The 17,653-nt window shown below is 38.9% G+C and overlaps 1 protein-coding gene across 1 annotated transcript in view; it reads left to right on the top strand.

The window, feature by feature from the left end:
• LOC142085262 (vitellogenin-1-like) overlaps positions 1 to 17,420 on the top strand; it is a 43,578-nt gene extending 26,158 nt beyond the window's left edge. The window contains exons 20-35 of the mRNA XM_075157053.1: positions 316 to 460; positions 2,035 to 2,254; positions 3,128 to 3,297; positions 3,939 to 4,727; positions 4,811 to 4,867; positions 5,735 to 5,977; positions 7,054 to 7,260; positions 8,308 to 8,450; positions 8,958 to 9,096; positions 10,302 to 10,437; positions 11,153 to 11,339; positions 11,764 to 11,861; positions 12,595 to 12,689; positions 12,795 to 12,954; positions 14,130 to 14,291; positions 17,252 to 17,420. Of these exons, the coding sequence (XP_075013154.1) occupies positions 316 to 460; positions 2,035 to 2,254; positions 3,128 to 3,297; positions 3,939 to 4,727; positions 4,811 to 4,867; positions 5,735 to 5,977; positions 7,054 to 7,260; positions 8,308 to 8,450; positions 8,958 to 9,096; positions 10,302 to 10,437; positions 11,153 to 11,339; positions 11,764 to 11,861; positions 12,595 to 12,689; positions 12,795 to 12,954; positions 14,130 to 14,291; positions 17,252 to 17,370 (3,070 nt within the window). The 3' untranslated portion in view covers positions 17,371 to 17,420. The remainder of the gene's footprint in view (positions 1 to 315; positions 461 to 2,034; positions 2,255 to 3,127; positions 3,298 to 3,938; positions 4,728 to 4,810; positions 4,868 to 5,734; positions 5,978 to 7,053; positions 7,261 to 8,307; positions 8,451 to 8,957; positions 9,097 to 10,301; positions 10,438 to 11,152; positions 11,340 to 11,763; positions 11,862 to 12,594; positions 12,690 to 12,794; positions 12,955 to 14,129; positions 14,292 to 17,251) is intronic.
• Positions 17,421 to 17,653: the final 233 nt, after the last annotated feature.

The raw sequence follows: 17,653 nt of genomic DNA, 5'->3' as shown, positions 1-17,653 counted from the left end.
CCACAGCCAGGCTTCTAAGTGGGCTGTTCTTCAAGGTATTAAGCATACGGAGATCCCATCAACTGCAATGCTTTCAACCTGTACACGTGATTCTAAAAGCCTAACTGAGCTATCCGCCTCTGAGATTGGTCCATGTCTTTATGCACTCTTAGCAGCCCTTGAAAATACAACTAACAGGAAAGATGCTGTAAATATCTATAAAGCAATTTGCAAGGTATGATACTTGTTGCTGAGTACGTGCTACAAGGCATTATTCAGGTCTTTTCCTCAGCAGTGCTTTATCGATACAGGTTTCCTCTAATGTTTATTCTGCAGGTCTAAGACATTTGCTGTTACACGAAATATTGGGGATTTAGCTGCTAGTAAGATGACTCCAGTTCTTCTACCTGAAGCAGTGCCTGACATAATGAAGATGTCCTTCGATTCAGATTCTGCATCAGGCGAGACTGATAACATCAGGGTAAATGATGTAGTGTCTGACTATTCTTTTTTGGGCTTTTAATCAATGGGAGACCATTTCTTTTCTCCATAGGAAAATGTACAATTAATCTCTGACCAATGCTGCTTCGTTCAAAATAAGTCAGCTTCAATCTAATAACACAAATAGCCCTATAGTAACATTATTTTAAAATCTGGAGTGTAATACATCAGACTTGCAACACTTTTTCAAAAGCAAAAGCATTTTCTTTGGTAATTAATTTTACACTGCCATCTACAGGATAGGCCCACAATCTTTAAAATACTTTGCAACCATTATGCAAGCATCACATTCCTGGGAAGCCACAAACGTTCCACAAGACACTCCATTGCTCAACTTCTAGAGCCAAATTTAATGCTTATAAGCATCCTGATTCAAGGATAGATGGCAGCTTGTGTGTCAAGTCAAATGACTTCCTGAGCTACAGTTTTCTGTAAAAGCCAGCACAGGCTTTCTATGATGGGCAGCGTTGTGAAGGCATCACCATGACAATTCATTCAGTGAAAGACTGACAGAGGTGAGGAATACACTGTCGTGTTCTGGTTTCATTGTTGTCCTGAACTCTGAAAGGTTTTCAGATAAAATAAGAGATGAACAGAGGATGAGTACAGCACTTTCCTATGGAGAAGTCAACAGGCAAACATATTGTCAGTGAGAGCAGTTTCCAATATCCTGGAACAAGCCAAGTTCTTCTGCTTTGTGCCTCTGTGCTGCCCTTCCTGAAAACTCAGCACTCCACAGTTATTCTTAAATGAACATAAATTGAAAAATGGCACTATCTGGAGCATTTCCCAGTATCATTAGAATTTCCTTTGGAAAGAAAATACTAGCATTAAAATTCCAGTTTTTCAGTGGGGTTCATACAAGTTTGGAATCTTGTGAGACATGATAAACTGAGTAAAAAATTAATTGCAGACCTGTATTACATGTGAAATGAAAGCTTATGATTATGTGTCTTTAGCCATTTGCTTTGTTGCGCCAGGAAATCATAGTTTTCATTTCATGGGTTTGATTCTAATTTTAATTAATTTTAATTTGTTCTTCTGCAAGCATTGCTTAGCACATGTAAATTACATAGTTTTGAGTGGAAATTTCTAACATCTGATATGCTTTGACCATTTAGTTGATACAATCTCACATTCATGTCAGACCTCAACTGAGACAGAATTTTCATGGACATAGATGAAGGTTCTGTTGTTTGACCCAATCGTAAATCAAAGGAAAGAACTCTAGTCAGTCTAGAGCACACTCAGATTCATCAAGAACCTGTTAACAATGTCTAATACTCCAGGAAAACAAAATTAAATATTTAGAATTAATTTGTGATATAATTTTCCATTCTTATAGCCTGAAGCTCTTTTTACACTAGACAGTCTAATCAAGCCTTTCAGTTGATAATTTTGTCCAATTGAAAAACCAAGTTGTCCTATATCACAGCCTTGCTACCTCAAATAAACTGGTTAATTCCTCCTGCAGAATACATGTAACTATTACCAAAACAGGACTCATAACATGCAAGTATTGCAGTTTAACTTGAAATGTGTATTATCTAATAGGACAGACAGTCTGCAGAAGATGTTTCATTGGGAAATTCCTTTTCCTTTGGACACTCTTCTTCCCGAAAAAAGCCATTTGTTCAGTCTATGTGCTCCAATGCAAGTACATTTGGGTTTCAAGTGTGCATTGAGAGGAAAAGCGTACATGCAGCATTTATCAAAAATGTGCCTCTTTATTACCTAGTTGGAGAGCACGCCCTTAGAATGAGCTTCAAGCCAGGTAAGTACAACCATGTAAGAAAGTAACAGGTGGGTGAGTAGGGGTCTGTGTATATATGCATATATATTTGTATATGTACATATACATCTTTTGTATCTTAAGTACCACTAAAACTACCATTAGACCTACCAGCCTTGCCAATATTGGCAAAGACTACGCTTGTAGCAGGAATCCATTTCTCCCCGACTCGTCTGAGCAACAATTTCCCAGCTCTCCCAGCAATGCCACTCAGCATGGCCAGCGTCAAGCAGAGCTGATCTGTGCCTGCAGAGCGTGTCTGATGCATCCTGAATCATTGGATTTGGGATGCAAGCACAGAGCAATTGGACATGGGCAATAGATCTGATGCAGTGTCCTGTAGCTACACTCTAAAAACCCAGGCTTTTAAAGGGAATTATGGATTAACCCTGCCAGGATCTAGTCCTTAATGTCTTAATCCATGGTCATAAGAAGTAAAAGCACAGCAGGCCACTGAATCTAGGTCTCCTAAGTATCAAACTAATGGCCTAACCATTGGGCCATTCTTTACAATTCAAGAGTTGAGCCTCAATTCCTCTCTGATGCCTAATTTGCTATTCCATAGTGTTATCTAGTTAAGCAGTCCAATTCACTCGACTTAAATCTGCTGATCATTCTGTTTATTGACTTGAAAAGAATCTAGTATCATACTAATATTTTAAAATTTAGTTGTTGCCGGTATGTGCTTTAGCTATTACAGAAATTTTTTAACAAAGTTGCTCAATACCAAAAATAATCAATGAACATTTATATTTTCATTTGTGGCAGAATGGCTAAAAATTACAGCAAAAATTGGCTTATTTTATTATTCAGTTGCTAATACTAACAGTAAGAGTAATTGTTGTGCAATTTCAGTTTACACAGAAGCACCTATTGAAAAAATACAAGTCACAATTCAAGCAGGAGACCAAGCTCCTACAAAAATGGTACGTTTAGTAACATTTGAAGAGCCAAAGGCACAAGTATCTTCCAGCAAAGAAGCGATTAAAAGAGTGAAGAAAATCCTTGATGATACTGCTGACCAGGTACTGCTGTAAAAATCTACTCCTAGATTTGTGGGAGACATTACACAAAGCTTAGTTATTTATGGTTCTTTTACTAAGTAGCCTCCTTTGTTTAGATAGTATACAAAAATTGGAAAATAAAGACAGGTTTTTGGGTACACAAGTCTCTCTGCAAGTCTTTTTTTTTGCATTCATCTCTTCTGCAAGTGAAGGACATTAAAAAGAGCAGGCTGGTTTTGTAGCTTTTTCTGAAAATCTCTTGTAAGACACAAAATAGCTGTTGTGTGCCCAAAAGGTAGTCTGTTCTTTCCAGCTACTGCAACTGTAGCAAAAAGGTGACACCTACCTACGCAATGCCCTGAGATAGTCACAGCTACAGCACTGTCATTACCAACATTAGTTACATGTAATTGTATGACCAACAATTTCTACACCTGTTCATTATCACAAAAGGGTTTGGGGTATTGTTATACTTATGTATGGCTTTAACACATTATCATAAATTTGCCTTATTGTGATGTATTGCAAGAATGCTACCAGGCACACGTTTTGTCTTCTAAGGCAGCAGAGAGATTCATAGCTCTCTGTATCTGATTTTACTTACAGCCTTCTGCAGGAACACAGAAAAATAATTTTGTTTTTCCAATGGTACCATTGACTAGGGGAAAAGAAAATCCAGAAGCTCATCATCCAGTGCCAGCAGCACCAGTGGAAGTGCTGAGAGTACAACGGGCAGCCCCTCCAGCAGCGACTCTGACAACAGAGCATCACAGGGAGGCACCCGGATAAATCTGAAAGCAAGACGGTCCAAAGCCAAAGGAAAGAAATTCTACCCCTTTGGGGACAGCGGCAGTAGCAGCAGCAGCAGCAGTGGTAGCAGCAGTAGCAGTAGCAGTAGCAGCAGCAAAAGCAGTAGTAGTAGTAGCAGCAGTAGCAGTAGTAGTGGTAGCAGTAGCAGCAAAAGCAGCAGTAGTAGCAGCAAAAGCAGCAGTAGTAGTAGCAAAAGCAGTAGTAGTAACAGCAGCAGTAGCAGCAAAAGCAGTAGCAGTAGTAGTAGCAGCAAGGGCAGCAGCAGCAGTAGCAGCAGCAAGGGCAGCAGTAGTAGTAGCAGCAGTAGCAGCAAAGGCAGCAGCCGTAGCAGCACAGGTAGCAGCAACAGCAGCAGCAGCAGTAGCAAAGCATCTGGTATAAAGCATAAGGCTAAGAAGCAGTCCAAGACCACATCATTTCCACATGCCAGTGCTGCTGAAGGAGAGAGAAGTGTCCGTGAGCAGAAGCATAATACACAGAGTAGCAGCAGTAGCAGCAGAAGCACCAGCAGTGGCACCAGCAGCAGCAGTGAAAGCATTGGTGTTTCCCATCACCACAGCAAATATGACAGACAAGCTGAGCTGAAACATGTCAAGTCCCAATTTAACAGTCACAGTAGTTACGACGTTTCTACAGAATGGGTAAAATTTTCTAATGCTTTGACTTCTGCTAGGAGGTGATCCTTAGTGAGCTATAGGTAATAACTTCTTTTGGAATTTTGCAGGAATATCACCTTCCAAAAGTATACCGGCTCCATTTCAGGTCTGCTCACATCCATTGGGTAGGTCCCTAATTCAAGTGCACATTCCCATGGTGGCTACAGCTGGTATGACCAAGCATATTACTGAAGGACTTTCTTTTGTTCATTTCACTTGAGCATTCCATACTGTCCAATATCAGCATTGACAATGGCCAAAATAAGCATATTTATTGCTAAAATACCGACTATTACACTACATCCTTCTGTTGTTGCAGCACTTGCAATCCTCAAATTTCGGTCAGGACACCTTTGGGCTAGATGCTGTACAATGCAGCCAAAGCTAAGTTAACAAAGACCATGGGGGAATTATAAAACAGCAGGATCTTCCCATAGGAATGGCTGTGTCCACAGTTTTTAGGCAATCATCGTAAAATCACCATGTATGTGGATTGTATCAGAAACCAGGTTCAGTATGCGTTATGGCACAGAGGTATTTTAAGTACCTAATAGAAGGATGATAATGTAGTGGTTTTTGCAGGTGTTACCTGTAAAGTTATTATGTATCCTCCTTATGAAAGAGGAAGATGATTTACAGTGTTTTTAATTAAATGGTAATCTTTTTTCTGTTTCTAAAAAAATATGGATATGTTTGACCACTTATTAAGTGTTAGGTTTTATTTTCCCTAACGTTAGACCTGGACAATGTGATGTTGCCATTTGCAATCACTGTCTACATGGCCTTCCTATCAGCAGAGAAGTCCAGGTGGATCTGAGGCACATTGCTACCCAAGATATTTCGTGTCTGCATTATGATAATAAAAATAACATTCTAGACATGTCTAAGTCTGTCTGTTCCCTCTAGAGGGAGGTTGATAGCTCTGGTTTTGATGTCTACACCGTAAAACTAGAGGCCATGCCATAGCTTTTTAACCTATTTTTGTTTCATAGCATCCGGATCGGAAGATATCAAGCAGCTCATCGTCATCTTCCTCTGAGTCAGGAAGCAGTCACAGCAACAGCAGCAGCAGCGGCAGCAGCAGCAGGAGCAGTCACCCGCACAGCAGCAGCAGCAGCAGCAGCAGCAGCAGCAGCCACCGCCACGGAGGAAACGCTGGCCACAGCTCAAGGCGGAGCCACATGAGCAGGGGAGTCAGTGTTCACCACAGCCATGGCTCCAGCCTGACGTGCGAGGTACTCCTACTGGTGTGGGACAACCGAGCAGCCGGGCTTTGCCGGCTGCTGAGCAGGAACTGTAGAAGTGGTGGCACTCTGACCAGCTGAGGGGCTTAGGCTTGGGAAGTACGCTGCGAGTCAAGTTTGTAAATGGAAAGTCAAAGTCCGTTGAGATATTCTCCCCCCCATGAAAACATTTTTTCCAAATTCCCTTGGTTTTAGGGTTTTGTTTGCTGGTTTCTTGGGTATATTTTCCTTCGTTTCTAAAGGTGTTTGCAGTATGTGAAAGCCTGTATTTGGAATTTATACAAATTGAAGGGAATAGGATTGTAAGTTAGGGGGGAAAGAATTTTCTTTCTCCTATGAAAGCCCAAAATGCAAAATAAATTGCATTAAGGTAAAAATGGGGAGGAAATAAATAGGTTTTATTTAAAGTGGTTTTTTAGCTTAAACCTGCCTAATTATTTTTAGATGTAGACCTGAGGTCATGAGTACATGCAGAGTATAACTAAAATCAGACTCTCCATGGTCATTACTGATTGGTAAATGTAAAGTCCCATTAAGCACAGATCACCTTTATCTTTATTACACACTTAGTATTCTATAATTGTACGAAGTAAAAGTATCTACATAATAACAGAACAAATAGCTCTGCAATTGCAGGCAATGTCTATGGGAACTCTGCTACTAAGAAGGATTTCAAAATAATCAATTGTCTTGAAGGAGTTGTAGTATAGCAAAATATGTTCTGAATGTGTATACTGCTATGAAGATATATAGTACATATTGTAGGCAGCTATCTGAAATATTAAAATAACGCACAAAATCTTACTAAGTGCATAAAGATAGTTTGGAAGAGCCTTGGATCTGCATCAAAACAATCACGTCTTTGAAAATTCCTAGTGGTAATTAAATAATCAAGATTCTAACCAAATTTATTCTTAAATATTGGGGATATAGCAATACGTACCATAAACTAAACTGATGGAGGGCGAGGGCTGCTTCCTGCTATCAGCGCACATGAACTGGTCTGTAGGCTCTCCAGTGAATACCCAGGAATACTTAAGCACAGATGGTTGGGGGTTGTTTTTCAGCGCAACTTCCTGGGAGACGTAATTCCACCTGGCATTACGATTGTGGCACAGGCAGTAAGAAGTGACAACAGAAATCAAGGTTATCAAGCTACAACATATGTTCGTTCTGATGCTGCCAAAGTTGATGTGCAACTAGTTGTGGTTCAGCTGGCTGAAACCAATTGGAAAGTGTGTGCTGACGCTGTAATACTGCCTCTGAAAGCACAGGTAAGCACACAGGCAGCTTCGCCCAGAGAGACATCTAAAAAGCCCAGAGTTTTTTAAATAAGCACAGAGCACCTGCTGAGTAGGAGAACCAAAAAGGAAAAACATACATATTTGAAAGTTTGCACAAAGTTTGTGAAATTTCAGAAAATGTCCCTATCTTTCACTCTTCTTTTGAATTAAAAATAAAAAATTTTAAAAAATCAGCCACTTCAAAATCAAAAAAAGATATTGACTTTCAAGATACACCAAAATATGACCAGTAGAAGTATAAAAAATGTTTGAAAAATTGACTGCTTCATTACTACCTATTTATTATTTGCTCTCCTATGAGTTTGCTTGTCTGGGAAACTGGCTGATTTTCTCTATATAATTCATTTCAGAAGACTCATAACTCAAATGCATTTGAAATGTTGTATTTCTTAGGATTTATATGAAAAGATGGAAAAAGTAAAGTTAGGTAATGGGTTGATGTCCAAGAGAGCATCATAAATGAAGGAACAAGTCTTCCCCTTTCTTTTTTTGCATCTCCCTGTGCTGCACTTCCCATGTGCCTTTTAATGTAAGAGGTCTTTGCGTAACTATTTACAAACCTCTGCTTTTCACAGCTGGAGTTAACAAATTCAGCATGATATTTCAGTATTGAAAAAAGTGGGATGGGGTTCAGGACAAGAGGTATTGGGGAAGGTTAATAGAAATTATAGTGCAGTCGTCTTCTAGAAAAAAAATACATATTGATTGTGAAGTTACCAAGTCTAAGGAAATCTCTGGAAATTACAACAAACCTGATGTTTCAGGGGCTGCTTTGAGACAGGAACATGTACATGTAGTTCTGCACAGCCTAGCAAACTTTTTTTCTACTATGCCTCAGATTTTTCCAGATGTAGTTAAAATTTCTCTGTGACCCTATTTAGAGCAAAAGAAAGACTTGGAAACATTAGGGATCAATGTGAAGTTTCAGGAAAGAAGAAAAATTTGCATTTTGAAATGGTCAAGGGTGGTTCCGTGATTTTTTTCTGAAATTTGGGTGACTGTCTCCTGTTTGTAAAGGCCAGACTGAGATGGGGCAAGGAGTGCCGGGACTACAGGATAGCAGCCATGGCTACCACAGGCCAACTGGCGAGGAAGCCGGCCGTGCAGCTGAAGGTGCAATGGGGAAACCTTCCATCCTGGATAAAAAAGACAAGCACAGCGTATGTAATTCTCTCTTTCCTAAGTTGTTATTTTGCCTTTCTTATGCTGTTTGGCTTTATAAAAAAACTGAAAAATTGGATGAAACTTTTCAACCCAAACAGGTTTGGGGGTTTTTTTGGATGGAAAACACAAGTTCAATGGCACAAAAGTATTGTGTTCTAATTTCTCCATACGTTTCATATTAAAAGATATGCCCCAAATATTTAAAAACTTGCTTAATTTCTTTTTTCATATGAAGTGATTTGATATTTCAGTTCAAAATGCCTTTTTGTTTTGAAATGTTCTTCTATTCAGTCTCAAAAAATACCCAGTTAAAATGAGCGAAATAAAAACAAGGTGTTTCCCCTGGATAAAATCAACCATTTAATTTGACCCAGAGTATTATTTCTTTGACTTTTCAGTCCTTCCATTGTTTCCCTGACTTTTCAGAACTGCCAGTAATCCTCATCCTCTCATGTCTGCTTTTGCTCATGTACCTGAGTTTGTCACATCTTGTTTATCTCTAGATTCATGCAATATGTTCCTGGTGCAGCACTCATGTTGGGCTTCTCAGAAGCACATCAAAAAAATCCATCTCATGAAATTATAGTAAGGGCAGCTGCAACGTCGCCACGAACAATTGATACAGTAATTAAAGCTCCTGGGGTATGTGCCAATTTTTATTTTCCTTTTCGTTACCTTGAATGGATTTTCAACTAATAACGTTTTGATATTTAATGTAAAGAAAAAAAAAGCAAAGCATTCCTTTTTAGAGAAGCTGCTATATACCTGACTACATTACATGGGTCTTGAAATACATACAAGAGTACTCTTGATTTCGTGCTGCTTTGGTGCAATGTAGCAATAAGTTGAAAATCAGACTCTCTAGTCAAATATCTTATTTCCGTGCTGAGAACAGCAGTTAGGCCCAAATTGTCTCAAGTTTGACTGCTCTGCACTCACACCTTTATTCGTTTCACCCAGTGGGACTAGTTCTGTGGGATGTATAGGGGTCTCAGAGCAGATAAGGGAGGCCTTGAGAACACCTTGCACTCTGTTACAACCATATACAGCATCTATCTGTGTTGGCATGCAAGTCCCACATCTGCAGTAACCATGCTTGATGAGACAGGTCCGAGCAAGTTATGACAGCCACAAATACAACTCTGCGCTAACCAAACTGGAGCAGTTAGTTACACTCTCAGAGCAGCTTGCACAGGCTGGATCTGCAGAATCCCACTGATTAATTGGTCCTTGTCCACCAAATCCCAATGCACCGCTTTGAAAAATTTCCCCTATGGATCTCTGGCAAATTAATAGCAGCCAGCTATTCATACACAGAGAAATTAGTGTGTCTTTAACCTTCCATTGTGCTTCAGTATTGCAGGATCTTTAATATATGATAATGAAGAAGTAGGCACACTAGGCATTAATTTGATTCTCTTCGTAAATGTAATTTGTAGCTACAGTGAGGGATCTTACCCCAATGCTCATCATGCCAGTTTTCAGCCTGTAATGGATGCTGTTCACTTTTCCAGACACATCCATTGACTTACTCCGTTACTTAACTTGTTACCTTATTTTTTAAAGGAGTCACTTAATTATCACTTAAACTTCATCTATGTCAGTTACTTTCCAATGTCCTTAACAATTTCTCAAAAAGTCAAGAAGTGTGACTAGAAGAGAAGACAATGATTCCTGACAAAAGCTTAAGGGTTGGGTGCATCTTGGAGAGACTAACACATCTGCAATTGTATAAATGCATCTTCAAGATTTTTTTTTAAGATAAGGGTCTTTTTTTTTGTTTTCAGTCATATCTTGAGCAATATGGTTCGATTTATCTTAATGTATTTTCATTTCTGCTTTTTCAGGTAACACTTTACTATCAGGCACTCCGAATGCCATTCACTCTGCCCTTAGGCCCATCTCCAACTTACGAGACTCGAGATATCACTGCCTGGAATTTATTTCCTGAAATAGCTTCACAAATAGCACAAGAAGATCAATGTAAATATTATTTACATGCTTGTCTCATGAATAAGCAATGTTTGCAGATCCGTCCTCTGGCATGACTGGGCCTTGCCTTTCTGTGTAGTGGTCTTATAGGGAAGTATAGTGTCTCTAAACCTGCTTTCTCAACAGCTCATTCCTTCACTTAGAAGCATGTTTGTTGGCAGGTGAATGAAGAGACTTCAAACTGATGTAAATATTCAGAGTTCAGGAATCACTCCTGTCTGCAAGTCCTAGAGGTTGTCTTTTGCCCCTTCTAAGAAGGTGCCATCTCTGCATTGAGAGCCATCAGATGATGGGTACAAGACAGATCTTGTATTTTCTACCCTGTTTATTTTCTTCAAAAAGGAGTCATGTGAGTCTTAGCCGGTTGGTGCCTAGCACTTCTGTGGGAAATGTGAACTACTTTTTATCATGGTTACTAGTTTTAGTTTCTCAAGAATTTGATACATGTTAGTCCCTGTTAGCTTGAGTTTTGTGTTTAGCATGTAATCAAAATCAATACTAGTATAGTCTATATCTGGCAGTTATTCTATAGTGCTATCCTGTCCTTACAGACTCTGGCAGCATTGAAAGCTTCTGCCAAGGAGATGTGGAAGTTTCTTTCCTGTTTGCTGGGTAGTTCAATCTCACAGAGGTGGCCTTCAATACTTTGCAGCAGCACACATGCCATTGTCACATCTGTCATTTCTTTTCTGGTTTTGTTTTGCAGCCACATGTGAAGTCACTGAGGGAAATTTCAAAACATTCGATCACATGAGCCGTACATATTCTTTCAATAAAAGCTGCAACCTGATAGTGGCCCAAGACTGTACTGAACACCCGAAATTCATCATTACTACAAGAAAGGTTGATTCTCAGTCTTTCTCAAGAGAGGTTCACATAAATACAACCTCAGCGTAAGTGTTAATTCCTGAGGGCTCGGGAATTAGGTATAAAGTTTCAGGGAGTTAGTATGGGGATGGGAGATGTCTAGCTCCTAGGTGAAACTGGTTTGCAGTCAGATATTTGGGGAAAGATGGGATTTCCAGAAGGAATCCTCATCTGAGACTCTTTGGTTTAGTTGCTTCTCTTCAATTTCACAGCCATCATTATCTGATAACCTGCTCATTATGCCCCCATGCTGTCTTTTCTTTAAAGGTTGAATCTCAAAACCCAACATCCCAATGAATTTTGCACTTTGGAAAGAAAACAGCTCATTCATTCATTCAAAATTCAGATATTCAAATTGGTTCTCTCCTAGCTTTGGTCACAAATATCTTTACTTGTCACATTTTAAATTAACCACTAGTTTCTTCTTTTTTTTTTTTTCCTTTTCTAAAGAAACATCACAATCTGTCCTGCCCCAAATTCCTCTCTCCTTGTGGCATGCAATGAAGAACCAGTTCTATCACACAGTGGAGTTTCTGAGTATGAAAAAGGTAAGCTGTGATACACTTTTCCAGGACTAACCTGGAAACTAAATATCTTCAAGATGTTTTTATAAATTCCACAGAAAAATCTCAATTTAAAGAAAACACAAGTGGGATTAATTCAAAGAAAGACTAGAGACTTTATTTTCTTAAGATTTGTATTGACTTGCATTCCTGTTTCCTATAGTATATACACTCTTACTTTCCCCCAGCATAACTATATGGGATTTCCAGAAGGAATCCTCATCTGAGACTCTTTGGTTTAGTTGCTTCTCTTCAATTTCACAGCCATCATTATCTGATAACCTGCTCATTATGCCCCCATGCTGTCTTTTCTTTAAAGGTAAATTAAGCCTTTTCTTATATATATGGTATGTCTAGGTTGGTGATTGTTTAGAAAAAAAGTGCTTGTTATAGTCACAGTTAGATGCTTTGGTTCAGATATTTAGCTGGAGCACCACCAATGCCATTATCATTTCGAGACTTAGCAGACTGGATACAAAAGTCTGTTCCAATTATAAGGAACAGCAGTAGAATATTTTTACAAATAAAGAGATAACTTCTTCTATTTTTGCTTTCTCTCTCCACAAAAAAACAAACAAACAAACAAAAAAAAACACCAACTGTAGCAGCAAAATTATCATTGTGAAGGAAAATGCATTATGGTGTATTTTGTGCTACTCAGTTTCTCCATTGATTTGAAATTAAGCAAATCACCTTATGATTCACTATCTTTTTACAGACAATGTTAAAATTTATAAAAATGGAACAACAGTTATTGTGGAAGCTCCAACACACGGACTGAAGAATGTGACTTTTGATGGTGTGATCCTTAAGGTATTGGGCTTACTTTCAAGGTTACTACTTTCTTTCTGTTTAATACCTTGGCAATGTAACAGACCAACACTTCAGTATTCTCTACAAAGATGTCCTATTTTATAGGTTACGGTTGCTTCATGGATGAGAGGAAAGACCTGTGGAGTTTGTGGAAATAATGACAGAGAAAAGCACAATGAACTCCTCATGCCAAATCATAAGCTGGCACACAGCTGTTCTGCTTTTGTTCATTCATGGGTATTGCTAGAAGAAACCTGCTCTGGTGGTGAGTAGATCTGAAAACAATTTATGCTTGGAGAGAATATGATTTCACTTTTCCTCTGCCAATAGCTAGAATGTTTTTTTTTTTAAAGCAGCAGATATCTTTTACTTAGAAAAGACAATAGCAATATATATCCATTTTAATGTCATTAACCACTGACTGTTTAAACCACTGCCTGTGAATACAGAGAATATATACTACAGCAAAAGTCTTTGTCTCATGTGCAGTTCAATTTCTTACACTGAGTAGCTTTTTTTTGGAGAGGCAAAATCAGGCCTAATCTTGCTCCGGCGGAAGTAAGTGTGATTTTTACCACTGAATCAAAGCAGTTTCAGCTGTTGTCTGCAGACTTAATTTAATCAAACAAGTTGCAGGCTATGAATGCAGTGTCAGATCTTAAGTTTACGTAAATTTTCAGAGGGCACAAAATTTCATTTTTGTTCTGCATCATCTGAGGGTGCAATCTCAGGGAAATATTTAGAAATACTCCTAAAATAAAAAAGCTTCCTCTCACATGTAGCTGGAAAAATAATGATGGTCTCCCATAACATCAATACAGTTTTGTTCTGTAGGTCTCCATTTACCTTGGACCTGAGATGATAACTTTGTTGAAGTTAATGGTTGTTTTCTCCTTGACTTCAGTGGCAGCAGAATTGTACTTAGCTCTGTGTCAGGAAACGGAGTCATAGCTGGGATCCTGTTAAGTTACATTATACCTTTCTAGTGAGATAATTGCAGCATTATAAAAATCATCCAATACAAAAATTATCCTTGATGTTATTACATAAATGCTGCCTTTTTTTTTTATCCATTCACTACAGTTGACATTTTTCCTAATGCAATGAAGTAGCCATTGTGCTTGCAGTATCTGTTCTTAATAGCTTTCAGACATGAGAGGTTATTTTCTGTGTATTATGTAGTTCTAAAAAACTGGGTATACATGATTCCATTTGGGTTATATTGTGCAATTAGATTTTAAAAATAGCTCCCTTTTCAGACTCTTTCTTCTATCCCCCAACTTATTATCATCCTATCTCGATAACCTCACTACTGTGAAAATGGTTTGTCAGGCACCTGTGTTTTAATAAAAGCTGAAGAGAAAATATGGACCTTTATTATTGCAGGGATCGATTGGGATTTATTTCTACAATTTTAACTACCCTTCCTTTTCCTCTTAGGGTGCAAGCTGCAGCGCAGTTATGTGAAGCTGAATCGAAATCCTACTATTGATGGAGAGGAATCTACGTGCTACTCTGTTGACCCAGTACTGAAATGTATGAAAGCCTGTACTCCAATCGAAAAAACTTCAGTTAAGGTTGGCTTCCACTGTTTCACAAAAGGTACGATATTTTTCTCTCTCTGTGTCACATACTCTAGGAGCTCTGTCAGAGCACTCGAAAGAACTAAACACAGCACAGCCACACACACACCTGTATTGCTGCGGCTCCTCTCTGAGCTGCTGTTTTTAATTCCATTAGTATTTGCTATAACCACTGACAGTACTGGCCAGCTAAAAGCTAGTTTAGACGATGGCAGGTAGCATCATCTGAGAAAAACATTTGCGGTGGTAAAAGGGGCAGCAGAGATCGATACAATTTTTTTCACATTTTCAGGATCTCCATAAAGTTGAGATAAGCAACACTGAGTCCTTTTATGCACATTACAGCCTGCAATTTTGTGTAGACCAGGGCAAGCAAGGCAATTGAAAGTCAGTCAAGTAGTGTGACATGACTGCTGTGATTAGGCTGCCATGCTATGTCACTGTGCAATACATCAGCAAAAAACACATTGCTGAAATGTTCTCTAGATTGTTCCAAAAATGGTTTGGTTTTGAAGGTATTTTATACACACACACTCATACCCCAGATTTTTAAAAGTACTGGGCCTTTTTCTCCTTTCACTTACACCAATTTTTCACGGACGCGATGCACTGTCAAACACAGGTTCATGCTAAAGTTATACAAGCATGAGAGGAGAATCCAGCCTGGAACATACAGATATTTCTGGTGCATTCCTTTCTAAATCTTTTCATGAATTACACGGTACATATATACCTTAGAGGGAAACCTACCATTAGGGAGTATCTACTGAAGTGGTCTGTTCTCTGTGTTAACCATTGCTGGCCAAATCCATTGTTAGCTGGGATAATCCAGTGTAGTTTCACTGAAGCCAATAGATTCCTGTGTTGAGTAATACTGGAGAGGAACAGAGTATTTTCTGTCTGATTTTAAACAACATCTATGCAGAACTTTGCACTTTGCTCCTGTTATTAATGTGCTGAATCAGCCCATAAAAGCAATGGGTATCTTTTTATAATAGTCAACCATCTACAACTGCCTATTCAACAAGTAGCACAGAGAGAGTGCTAATAGTTTTCTAACGGCTCCCTGAGATGTGAATAGATGCATCCTTTTATGAAAAGAAAAACCCACCCTCAACAAAAAAACTTCCAAAATCTTGTCATATCCATGTTTCACAGATTTCTTTTGTGTGTCCAAGTCTGTGTCTCTGAAATGTCATCACCCCAGGCCACTCACTGCCTCAGAATATTAGGCTATAATAAAGCTGTCTCATTCTCTCACAAAAATGTGTGAGAAAAGAGGAAAATCCAAAAAAAGATATGTTAGTTGTCGCAGCCAGTGCTGCTTTTACAGCAACCGCGGGCTTCTCTGGTTCATTTACTGAACCGGAGACTGGGAAGTCTGCTAGCAGCACTCCTAGTCAAGGGCTTTTTTTATTTGTCCATCCTGAAGAGAAGGAGGGGGAGGAGGAGGGGGAAGAAGGGGAGAAAGAGGAGGAGGAGGAAGGGAAAAGATGCCATTTTTGGTTTTTTAGCGAGATGATTGCTTTTTCTCAGGCTAAGGATCAATAGGAATACAAGGCCAGCCCTTAAAAACTGTTCTTTTTCTTTCTTTGTTCGATGACTTGGAGAAGCAGCAGAAACAAAATCCCCACCTTTCTCAAGCTGAGGACATTTATTTGCATACACGAGAACTCAGATCTGATAGTCTGCTGTTTTAAAAGAGAGGGACACCATCACTGTCACTGGTGGAGCAAGGATAAAATGAAGTACAAGAATGCAGAATTTCCCCTGTTGTCCTCAAATCAGTGAGACTGTAGTCTTAGGATCTTGACTGAGGCAGACATCACTCCAAGTTTAAGTCCACATATTGTTTTACATTTCAAACATGCCACAAGACCTCCCCATAGGGATCGTAGTTACTCAGCTATGAGCCAGTTTGCCGAGGGAACTATTTCCTACATGGATATGAATGTGATCAGACCCACAGTGTGCCCAAGAGTAAGAGGCATAACAAGAATTAACGTATATAAAAAACAGAACCCAGACATTTCATAACATTTCTCATTTCACATCTTGAAAATATTACATATTTTTAAAAAGCACCTCCAGCACCTTTCTGGGAAATATTTATTACCCAGTTTGTTATGCAAAACCTCTGCTTCAGGTTGGACAGTAATTTAGACAAGGAGAGTGTTGGCACTTCAGGAGATAAGTGACTGATACAACCTGAACCCATCCAGCGGTCTCCAGATTTCCCTGTGATGAGAGATGGCATGTTATAAACGTATTGTCCAACTAAGGGAAAAACAAATCGAGGCAAAATTATGAAAGCTTTACCCATTCTCATTATATGAACTTAATCTAAATGGATGTCCTAATATTCTTCCAGATGCAATGATAAACCTCCAACTAGCTAAGAATATTTATTGGGAGGATGAATATCATTATTCCATTTAGATTATTTCAGCATTAAGGGATATGGCTTATTCAAGCTGCTGTTGATAAAGCAGTGTGGTAAGGTTAATACTGCAACTGACAATGCTCTGCCAGACTTCACAATATATGGGAAACTTTAATTAGAAGTTTATGAACCTCTGAAAATTCTCCAAAGGGCTTATCCTTCAGAATGAACTTCGACAAATAGTCAGCTGAAATACGCAGTGATATGCAGCTCTAACATAAAAAGAGATTGCTGATGTGTATTGGTACGTGGTGGTCTCACTTTGAAGGTGGCTACCTCCAGCACTTTTACAGGCTCCTGCCTGTTGTCTTTGTGCTTCATGAAATGTTATTCATTTTGTTTTTAGGGAAGTATTATAGTAATTATATCATGGATGAAAATCCTGCTCCAAGTCAATGAGTCAGTTACATGTCAGTTGTGGGGGCAGGATTTCATTCTTTACTTGATGAGGGAGTTGGCAGCCATCAAAACAGTATTTCCTTGAAATGTGTTAATTTGCTTGATGCTAGTTAACAATGGCTTCACTCTCCTGACAGATACTGCTGTAAGCCTGCTGGAATGGCAGAGAAGCAGCGATAAGAAATCTGCATCTGAGGATGTTGTGGAGTCTGTGGATGCTGACATTGATTGTACCTGCACTGGCGACTGTAGTTAAGCTAAACACTTTAGTCTTGTGCTATAGACATACTATACAAATAATTGAATAGCTGGACAGATAAGAAGGGAACGTAATAGCTGTAGTAAAATATTAAGAAATGTGCTTGAAGAAAAAAACCCTACTGCATTGCATACAAAGTCAAATGCGTTATGTACAGTCTGCACTGCTTAATAAATATGTTGTTCATTAAATAAGTATTCATGTGGTCTCTCTCTTTATTTTTCCCTATCAAGAAAACAATCAGACCAACTGTAATATTATCCAGAAATTCTGCTTCCTT

The sequence above is a fragment of the Calonectris borealis genome, chromosome 8, assembly GCF_964195595.1.
Source record: "Calonectris borealis chromosome 8, bCalBor7.hap1.2, whole genome shotgun sequence".
Classification (NCBI taxonomy): Eukaryota; Metazoa; Chordata; class Aves; order Procellariiformes; family Procellariidae; genus Calonectris; species Calonectris borealis.
Note: the sequence above shows the minus strand (reverse complement) of the source record. Positions and strands in the feature narration are given on the sequence as shown.